The sequence below is a fragment of the Nannospalax galili genome, unplaced genomic scaffold (assembly GCF_000622305.1).
Source record: "Nannospalax galili isolate Female #2095 unplaced genomic scaffold, S.galili_v1.0 scaffold544, whole genome shotgun sequence".
NCBI lineage: Eukaryota > Metazoa > Chordata > Mammalia > Rodentia > Spalacidae > Nannospalax > Nannospalax galili.
The window spans coordinates 47,294-58,541 of record NW_008350320.1 but is presented as its reverse complement, the minus strand read 5'-3'; the positions used below and the strand labels follow the sequence as shown (position 1 = coordinate 58,541).

The 11,248-nt window shown below is 36.4% G+C and overlaps 2 protein-coding genes across 2 annotated transcripts in view; one reads left to right on the top strand and one right to left on the bottom strand.

The window, feature by feature from the left end:
* Window positions 1-1,184: 1,184 nt before the first annotated feature.
* LOC103745496 (olfactory receptor 7G1-like) lies at window positions 1,185-2,126 on the bottom strand. The gene has a single exon (XM_008847421.1). The coding sequence runs from the start codon at window positions 2,124-2,126 to the stop codon at window positions 1,185-1,187; it is 942 nt and encodes a 313-aa protein (XP_008845643.1).
* A 4,188-nt stretch (window positions 2,127-6,314) lies between these two features.
* LOC103745494 (olfactory receptor 7G2-like) overlaps window positions 6,315-11,248 on the top strand; it is a 13,604-nt gene continuing 8,670 nt past the window's right edge. Inside the window, exon 1 of the mRNA XM_008847419.1 lies at window positions 6,315-6,405. The gene's annotated coding sequence lies outside the window, so the exon portion shown is untranslated. The remainder of the gene's footprint in view (window positions 6,406-11,248) is intronic.

Below are 11,248 nucleotides of genomic sequence, written 5' to 3'. Positions count from 1 at the left end.
TTTTCCCTTGTCAACATTCATGAGTGATAGTCATCCTATGATAGACAAGACCAAAACATTTGTCATTCCGAATCAGTTTTATTTCACTTAGCCTTACAAGCTCCAGTTTCATCCGTTTTCTTGCAAATATCTTAATTTTGTTGGTCTTTATGTTAGAATAAAAGCTGTATTAATCTACATATGCATTTTTCTATAAGAGTAGATGAAATTAGGAATAAATGAAATAATATTTAGGGCTTACTGTCATAATCTAGGATCATCTGCTTACAAATAGTGTACAAACAACAGATTTTGTGCATAGGTGCAGTCTATTGTCTCCTTAAGAAAATTATATTTGCAAGTGAAGAACTTTATGACATGAAGTTATTGTTTTAGCAACAACCAAAATCAAGTCTTTTTGACCTTGGTGAAAGGTCTACTGTAAAGGCATAGTGGAAGATTCTTGGTTTGCATTCATGGTTGTGCTCATTCATTTAAAGAACGCCAAGCAGAGTCACTCTTCCCAGCCAACTAGCCCAGTCTTGGAAGACAAAAGGAAATGAGGAGGAACCCAATAGAGGGATGCTTTTGGAAGCCCTTGTCAAGAAACTCCAATGGACTCTCATATGGACATTTGAAAATTGCCATGTTCTGAATTTTTTTCTAGTTCCCTGTCTAGAACTTGTAATGCTAATTACTCTTGCCTTTACTTCTCCTTCACATCTCCTATTCATGATTCAACGACTTTCTTCTCCCCTTAGAGATAAGAGTTATGCAATTTGGGAATCTTTTAGATAGACCCACTGAGTTGCCTCACCCTGTGTCCCTGTTCAGCATGGAAGAAGTGAGAGTGGTCGGCATCCCTATTCCCTATTGGCAATTTGGGAAACCCCTTCAGAGGATGGTGTGATAAGAATAGGAGGTAGGAATTGGCTAGGCAGTTAGGGTAAAAAGACTCCAAAGAAATGTAGCCAGTTTCTTGGCTAAAAGTCAGAATGTCCTTGGACCTGTTATCAACATACTCTGTTCCAAGACCAAAAATGTCAAAAGTATTTGGGAGCTTGTATCTAATCCTTAAAAGATTTTAGTTACCTCTTCAGAGGAGGGAATGTTGGAGAGGAGGGAATGGGCATGGATTTGATCAAAACACCTTATATGCATGTATGAAATTCTCAATAATGTTCTTGTAAAACTTAAAAATCAACTCATGAAGATGACAAAATCACAGAAAAGATGAGGTGTCTCACTGCTTGTTTCATTTCTCTGTTCCTCAAACTGTAGATAAAAGGGTTCAACATTTGAGGGACCACAATATACAACATAGAAGAGACTATGTTCTTAATGGAAGAGTCAGCAACTGCAGAACTCATATATACTCCAAAAGCTGTCCCATAGAACAAGCACACCACTGAGAGATGAGAGCCACAGGTGGAAAAGGCTTTATTCCTTCCCTGGGCTGATGAGATCTTAAGAATAGAGGACACAATTTTAGTATAAGAGAAAATAATCCCAGCCAGAGGAACACCAGCTAATACACTAGTCACTGTATATATAAGGAGAGTATTGACAAAGGCATCAGAGCAGGCGAGCTTGATGACCTGCACAAGTTCACAGAAGAAGTGGGAGATATTCTGTTTTGTACAGAAGGATAGCTGCAGTAACATCAAACTGTGGAGTAGTGCGTTCATAGTACTAATGGTCAGGGAGAGAAGAACCAGTAGGACACAGAAGCACTGGGTCATGATGACTGTGTACCTCAGAGGTTGACAGATGGCCACGTAGCGGTCATAAGCCATCACTGCAAGGAGACAACTTTCTAATCCACCAAAAATCAAGACAAAACATACCTGGGACATGCAGCCTCTGTAGGTGATGCTCTGATCCTGTGATTGAATATTCACAAGCAACTTTGGAATTGTTGTTGTGCTTATACAGATGTCAGTGAAGGAAAGATTGGTGATGAAGAAGTACATGGGGGTATGGAGGCGAGAGTCAGAAACGACTGCCAAGATAATGAGCATGTTTCCCAGGATGGTGACAAAGTACATAGTGAGGAACAAGCTGCAGATGAGTGGCTGAACTTCAGGAGTGTATGTCAATCCAACAAGAACAAATTCAGAAACACATGACTGATTTGAAGGTTCCATGTTGCTGCTTAATATTCCTAAAAATAGAGGTGCAAAAATGATACACATTTTTGGGGAATATAATCTCACATTTATAGTAGACATAAAAATCATCATAGATTTCTCACTTTTCATAAATCCTGTGATGCTCTTATCAATACAGTTTTTCCGAATACTGACACTGAATTTGATAGCATTTTAAAATTTATTTATTTTTATTTTATGTGCATGAGTGTTTTGCCTGCATGCATGTAAGTGGACCCATGTCTTGCAATGTCTGCAGAGGACAAAAGGGAGCATCAGGTCTTCTGGAAATGGAATTATGGACTGTTGTTAGTCACCATTTGGGTGTTGGGACCCTATTCTAGGTCTTCTGCAAGGCCAATCAGTGCTCTTAACTTCTGAGCCATCTTTCTAACCCCTGAATTTGATATCTTTAAAGTTTGAAAACTAGTGCTTTAACAAATGAAAGCTGTCGTATTTACAATTTAAACTACATGAATATTTCAATTTTTCATACATCATCCTTCCAATCCTCTTCTTATCCAATATTTCTATAAAGCCTGTTCTATTTAATGAGCATCAAAACTTTTGCAACTATTGTTGCAAATGATGATATTGTGAACCTGGTATAGTTGTGCATGCTTTTATCCCCAGCATCCAGGATGCTGAGGCTGGTATGTCTCTGTGAGATTGAAGCCAGCCTGGTCTACATGTTGAGCTCCAGGACAGCTGGGGTTACAAGGAGAACCAGCTGCTAAATAAATAAATAAAATAAGAGAGATTTTTTTTTTTACAAATATTTACACTTTTTCTGGGCTGGAAGGAAGGATGGTTCACTGGGCGAGTAGTAGCTACTCTTCCAAAGGACCCAAATTTGGTTCCCAGCACCAATGTTGGGCAGCTCAAAACACTCCATAACTCAAGCTACAGGGAATTTGGCACCCACTTCTGGTCTCCTTGGACATACACTCACATGCATACACATAGAGACACACAATTAAAGATTAAAAAATATATTTGCAAAAATAAACGTTACTTTTCTTTTCTAAGTCATCCATATCTACAAGTAAAAAGAAATATAGTTCTAAAGCAATGGTCATCAATATTGGCATGTGTAATAATCTTCCTATATAATTACCCAATTAAAGATCAATTAGTTCATGGTTTCAACTCTGTTGACCCAGGATGTGATGATGTAAAGAAACACAGCAAAGGCTCAGTTATGAAAAGCACTAACTGCTCTTGTTACAGAGGACCCAGTTTCAGTTCCCAGCAAACACATGGTGTTTAACAGCATTCAAGTTCCAGGGAGTTTGACTCCCTGTTCTGGCCTCCAAGAGCAGTGCATGCATGTGGTACACCAACTTACATGCAGGCAAAACACACATACACATAAAATAAAAATAAATAAAAATTAAACACACACAGCATACAGGTGGAAAAGATAAGAACTTTAAATTATGCATCCTGAATCACTTCTATGACCAGCCTCCACTCATACCTCCAGACGTGACTGAATTAGCATTTCCTAATAATCAACACATGAATCATTATTTGCTGCTAGGCGGTCTCAATTTTACTTGCTACAATAATTGAAGCAGGTGGGAAACCTCTATTCAGGTATGTGGGAGTAAAGGTTAGATGACTTCTGGGGGGAAAGAGAGACAGTTTTCTTCAGGGATTTGGCCCTTGAGAGGCTACAGATCTTCCAGTACATGGTCTTATACCCATGCTCCTACAGTACAGGCAGCAGTAAATGGACTCAGTGGGTTTAAAAAATAGAGCACATCTCAGTCTCTTATTCTCTGCATTTATCCAGCTGTAGAACTTTATAATAGTCTCCATATGTTGTAAAAAGAAGCTAAGTGACACATTTACAATGAAACCTCTACACTGAAGGCACATAGAATACCACAGAAGAGGTAGAATAAAAAATGTAAGAGAACACCTGCTGCTAATTAATGAATTCTAGACATGATAGGTGAGCTGAACCAATGAAATCTCTCTGTTATGGAAGTCTACATGATAAATAGACCACTTGACATGCCAAAGTAGATGGGGAAAATATCATGGGGTCTCAATTTAAGATGAAGTAGAGGCAGTCAGTGAATACTGAGAGAAGGAGAATCAGTTGAATCTGGTGACTAGCTCCTTGAGAGTTTAGCCACAAGTTGGTAACTCTAAATGTATATATTTATATTTATGAATGTACATATATGTAACAATAATGAAGAAGCCAAGAAATTGAGAGGGTTGAGAGGGAGTTAGTGGCACATGGGAGGGATTGGAGGGGTGCTTGGATGGAAATAAGGCAGAAAGAATAATCCTATATGAGTTTCTCAAAAATAAAGTTTAAGAAATAGAGTAGGTGAGGTTTGGAATGAGAAGTGGGGATACAGAGGAATTATTTGAGGAAAATGAATAGGGGAAGAATTTGTTCAAAACACATTGCATGCTTGTATGCAATTCTTAAAAAAAGCAAACTGTCTATGAACTTGAAGTTTTATTTTGCCAATGAATTACAATAGGAACTTGGTGACAGTGTTGGTCACATTTGTTCTGTCATCCTAAGACAGCTATGTGGGAGCAAAGATTAGATGGCTTCTGGGGGAGAGAGACTTTCTCTCCTCTGGAAGTAAAGTAGTACTACAAGGAAACTGGGTACTACATGTTTAAATGTAATAAGAATACTTAAGAAAAGTAGTTAAATGAGATAAATAATGGAACTCAGAATCTTCTCTAGGATTAGTTAGTGTTTTTTTGGGTAAGAGAGATGTAACCCAAATTTAGGATGCCCAGAGATCTATATCTTTTCTCATGATGAAAAAGAAAACAGCAATGATTGGAAAGTCCATTTGACAATATATTGGGCTCGCATACCTTGCATTTATTTGAGCATCCTACATTGTCACTATTCATCTGCATAATGTCCATATGGATGAGAATTCTAGGTGTCTTCATTTTCTCTGGAGATATTACCTGATATGTTTACAAGCTGTAGTATGATATCCATTTTACAATTTCCATTTCTCCAAACTTCCTATTTCATAGCTTCTTTTCTGAGCCAGGGTTGCCTTGTTGCCCCAGATGGCCTGTAATTCTCTACATGGACCAGATCTTGATCTCACAGAGGTCTTCCAACCTGTGCCTACCTAGTGATAGAATTAAAGGCATGTGTCACTATGCCTGACTCCCTATTGTATATCTTAATTATATGGAAATTTATTTATGCATTTCTACAAGAATAAAGGATTCTATGGAGATTTTTCAATGATGAGAAATGAGTAATAGAGCAAAATCATCCAACCAAGTGGTCGATCCTTTTTCTAACACTATCCTTACCCTGTGAATTTGTGTGTGTATGTGTGTGTGTGTGTGAGAGAGAGAGAGAGAGCGAGAGAGAGAGAGAGAGAGAGAGAGAGAGAGAGAGAAGCATCACATGTTGGCAGCATAACATGTTGGTTTCCCCCTTTATAAGGAACTGATAGTTTGAGTTGAGTCATAGAAAGAGAAAAACTTTTCTAACTTTATAAATGTGTAACTAACAAGAGTTCTTTCATTACACCACTTTGAGTATCTTGCTTGTACTGAAAAGCAAAGAAAAAATCACTAACTGTTCAAATACTTATTTAGTCTGGATATATGATAGCATGTACAAATAAAGGTTATTTGACAAGAACTAATGGCACATATGTTAATGATATATTTTGAGTACTTAAACTACGAAACAAAATATATGAAAAATCTGCGTCATGACAAATTTAAGAATTTTAGACTATGCACAGGTCAATATATTTTACTTTTATATTGTGATTTCACAATAGAAATCACAGAATTTGGCTACACCAAATCCACTACTAAAATACATTATACACTTAATGTATTTTTGGGGGGGCATTTTTATTTCAAGAAATAATACAGGCACATTTGAAGCTCTCCATCTTAGTTCCTTGCACAAATTTCATCTTCTCCCTTCCCCAGGGAGAAAAATACCACATTATCATGACATAGAATATTCTGCACATTCTTATTGAATAGCATTCTTCTAAAATAATTCTGTATTGGATTGCACTTTAAACATTGTATACAAGCAGAAACCCACTTTAATAATAAATGGAGTTCTTAGGTTTTTTGTTGTTTGCTTTTCTTTTCTTAACTCTAATTTAATCACTAACTATTGTTTGTTTTTTGACAGGGTCTCCCTAGTCCCAGAACACCAGGACACTGCTGTGGATGAGGGTGACCTTGAGCTCATGGAGATCCACCTGCTTTTGCCTCCCGAAGGCTGTTATTAAAGGTGTGTGTCACCACACCCAGCAGAAATTCTTAGGTTTTAAAAGTATTTAATTTATTATTTTATATGTGTATAAGTGCAGTACCTGCATGTATGTAAGTGCGCCTGTGTCATGTAATGCCACCGGTCAGAAGAGGGCATTGGGTCTCCTGGAACTGTAGTTAGGGGCATGGTTGTTTAGCTGCTATGTGGATGCTAGGAACCAAACCTCGGTCCTCTGCCAGAGTAGCCAGTGCTTTTAATCACTTAGCCATCTCTTCAACCACTCAATAGTTTTATTAATGATAATATTAATCTTTTGTAATACTATAGTTTCCCATAGTGTCACAATATAATTATTTTCCACATTGCCTAAATTGAGGCTGCTGGGTATTGATATTATTTATGACTTCATAAACAATACGATCCCTCTATCAAGGAAGCTATCACATTCAGTTTGGAAGAACTTTAGGATGACAAGAAAACGATGAAGAGGAATACTGATGTAGTGAATCAATGTGCTTGTTATTGTGTTTTTGTTGCTGCTTTTTGATAATAGGTTTCTGTACAGCCCCAACTTACCTTGAATTTACTATGTAGATCTGGCTGTTCTTGATTTCATAGAGATCCATATGCCTCTATCTCTGCAGTGCTGGTATTAAAGATATGTGTCATCACTCCTGGCTATGATTGTTATTTTGTCGTTTCATTTAAAAGACTTGAAACAGAGCAAAATTTCAGCATTGGCTAATTATGTCAAGAGATAAGGAGTGGTCAATCCTGTTTGTTACCATAATTTTACAATTGTCCCCTCTGAGCTCCATCATCCTCCTATTTTCTGTTGAATGAATTCATATGAGACAGAATATAGTATACAAGACAGCAGGGTTTATTACAAAATAACATGCAAAATTCTCAAGGGATGAAAGTGGACAATGTATATAGAGACTATGGTACCAATTTATATTTTAGGTAGAATTTATACCACTTTTAATGTTTTGGAAAGTGAACTTCTCAAGGCATTTTCCTATCCACATAATTGAAAAGGGAGAGGAAAATGATTTGTCTTTATACCTCCATCAAGATACTAATTTATTAAGTAATATAATTTCAATAATATGTTTCAGTAATATAAAATCTTATGTCTCCACTGGGGCAGAAGATATAACTCAGAATCCTTTCTTCTGATGAGGAATCTGTGTCCTACAGTGTCAGTTTTAAATATTACAAATGTGATTATGATGGATGGCTCTACTTCAAATCACCTTCAGGCTTGATATCTGACAAGTTACTTAATGTATTCCTGTTGTTTTGTTAATGACATTCTCTGAGACACTCATGTTCAAAGCATTTGGTGGTTTTAGAAAGTGAAATAGGAGACTAGGAAGCTGTAAAGTGAGGTTTACTGGTAGTGGATGTTTTTGCCCAGATTCCTTAGTGTTCCTACAATGACAATTTAAAATCTCTGTGGAAAGTTGTACTGATAAAATAGAAAGGACTGGCCATGGCGGTGTAAGCCTTTAATACCAGGATCCCAGTGGTGGAGACAGGCAGATCTCTACATAGGGGATGCAGACCCACTGGAGGTACAGAGACACCCTGTCTCAAACAAAAACAAAAGCAAACCAAAGAAACCGAAAGAACAATAAGAGAATTACTCATGGTCATAAGTTCTCCCCCAAACATACATTGAAAATGTATCTTTCAATTCCTCAACATGACTATTTTTTAGAAAGCGTTTATGGGAAAGGAAATTAAATTAGAATGTGGCTTTATATGTTAGTCCAAGTCAAATATGACTTGTATTCTTGTAAGAAGAAAAGATTAGGCTACACACACATATAAATAGAAACAAGACCACATCAAAACACTGTTTGAAGTGTCAGAAGAAATCAGCTGTGATGGCATTAGATATAAGAACTTCTACCTCCAGAAGTATGAGGGGACAATGAACTTTGATTCTTAAATGAAGTAGTTTGTAGAATATTTTTATGGATAGCCTAGAAAACACTAAAAAAACTGTGATTAGCAGCACCACAAATATTTAAGAAAACATCAGAATAACTTGAAACAATCATCATAGTTCAAGAAAGGAACATTTCTGCTCAGACAAAATGTTCCTTGACTTGTGGGCAGGATGAGGTTAATTGAATGAGAGCTGGGTACATGTGCTTCAAGGGAATGACAGTTGACAAGCAAGTGAGGGTCTCATTCCTCATAATGTTATCTATGCCCTTTCCACAACACTTCCCATGATGAATTTGTAGTAAAATGCATGCTATAATTTCCAAAGCATTGCTAAAGTAGAGTGAGGTACCTGGCTATCTTCATAAGCAATGATGCCCAGAATCTCACCTGAATGCTGCATAGGATTTGTTATCAGGATAGGTAGACACACCAGTTGACTCAATAAGACCTTCATAAAGAAAAGTCATCTTTGATAATAATATTTGATTTTGAATCTTAACAAACATTTTATTAATGAAGTGGTCACATACTGACTCCAATAGCATAGATATCCCAGAGGCTCAATATCCAAAGCTCCCCATTAGGCAAGATATTATACTCCTGCTCTAATCCCAAAAGAGCAAGTCCTTAGGGTCAATGAATAGATGTGAGGGGTTCAGCATGAATGATTTTATGACTCCTGAGGTAAAGAATATCACACCCAGTTCTCTTCACTTTTTCTGCAATTTCTATTATTATTTGGTGAGATAGATACTATTATACTTTAGGTAACATTCACTTATGATTTAAATTTTTTTACATAGAAACTTCTAATGTATTTGATTAATATTGAATTACAAAATATAGACAAGACCATCAAAACCTATTTAAAAAATCCATTTCAATAGTATCCCCAAATTTTAATTGTTTTATTCATAAAGGAGATAACATGTTGACATTGCAGAACATCGTAATTAATTGAAGTAAAAATTCAATTTCACAAAAACTAGAAATCTAGAAAGTAAAAAGTGAAGATGGATCTATAAAAGCCATATTTAGTAAAATTTCAACCATCATCATTTTATAGGTAAAGATGGTGCTCCATATTGGTGTTAATTTTTTTTTTTGGTCTTTTTGAGACAGGGTCTCCCTGTAGCCCCAGCTGTCCTGGAACTCACTATGTAGACCAGGCTGGCCTTGAACTCACAGAGATCCATCTGCCTCTGCCTCCCGAGTGCTGGGATTAAAGGCATGTGCCACCATTCCCGGCTGGTGTTAATTTTTAAACATTTAGTAGTTAGGAATTTCTACAATTTTGTATGTGAATTGACTTATGTGCTACATTGTTTCTTTCTATATGAACTTATAATTTTTAGCATAGAACATTTATATTTTCTAGTAAGATGGCATTGTGAAGTCTTTAGCATCTCAACCCCATTCAATGTTATAAATTAGAAATAATACAAAATACAGACTGATATCAATGGCATAGTCAAATTATAAAACTGGGACATTTTTCCTAAACCATAAATAAAAACAAATATGAAATTACAACATAAACTTTTCTATTTTCAGCCTAAAATATGAAAACATAGTAATTGAAGTGAATCCAAAATCCAAAATGAGTTTAGAAATAAGAAAATATTTTCCAATATGAGGTCTAGATATCCAAGGTGAAGATACTTGGTAAGGATGAGTATAAAGATTATTTTTAATTATTTTACAATTGGTACATTAGAGTTGTGTATATTTTTGAGGTAGATTATTTTATTGCTTTTGGTGCTTTTCAAAATGGAGTAATTGACATATCCTTCTCCTTACACAGTTTAACGTTTCAATGATGACTAAATTTACAATGCTCTTTTAAATTATTTTAAGGTAAAATTCATTTTTTTCATTTTATTCGCCTTGCTATGTTATACAATATTAGAAACCATTATAGCTCTAAAATGATAACACTGTATCTGATAAATGATCAATTGCTCCTCTCCCTCTTTTTCTCACCACACTCTTGTAACATGTAAATTTAAAAACTGTATTTATTATTTTGTGTATAAAAGTGTATTGCCTGCATGTAAGTACACCCACGTACTACAATGCCTGCAGAGGTCAAAAGAAGGCATCAAATTCCCTTGGAATTGGGGTTAAGGATGGCTGCTGGCTGCCATTTGGTTGCTGGCAATTGAAACTGGGTCCTCTGCAAGAGCAGCCAGTACTCTTAACCACTGGGCCATCTCTCCAACTTCATATGTAAATTTTTTAATTGAGAGTAAAATGGAACAGGTACCAATGCAGAAGGCTTATGACAAGCAAATTTAACTCTCCCCAAAGAAGACAAATTAGGTAAAATTCTGTTTAATTATCATCTATCTCAAATAAGTAATCACATGAATATATAATATATATATATGGAATGAGAGAGAGATAGAGACAGAAAAAATTAATACCAATAGAAAGCTACATTTTGCACAGAAGCAGCATGGAAAAATCCATGTATTTAAGTAAGAGCAAAAAAAGATACCACCAAATTAGAATAGCAAATATATTCATTGCATAATAAATATGTTGGCCAGGTAGCATGAACCAAAGGAAACAATGTATATTACGTACTTGTATGTAGGAAACCAGGATGCCAGGCCCTAGGGTGAGGTGGCCTAAAACTTATAGGTCCAGGCTGCATTCTCTGCTAAAGGGAGGGGCACTGAAAACAGTGGCTCTGATAATCCCTGGCCTGCAGAACACTGTTGGGCTAGCAAGAGGAAGTGGCCTGGTCATAAAAGTGCAGGCTCCCTGCTCTGTGGGAAAGCATCTTGGTCAACAACCCTTAGCTCATCTCCTTGTCCTGAACAAATAACTCAGCTATCCCTGGCTAAGAGATTAGGCCAGGTCAAAGGTTTACTCCTGAGCCAAAAGCTAAAAC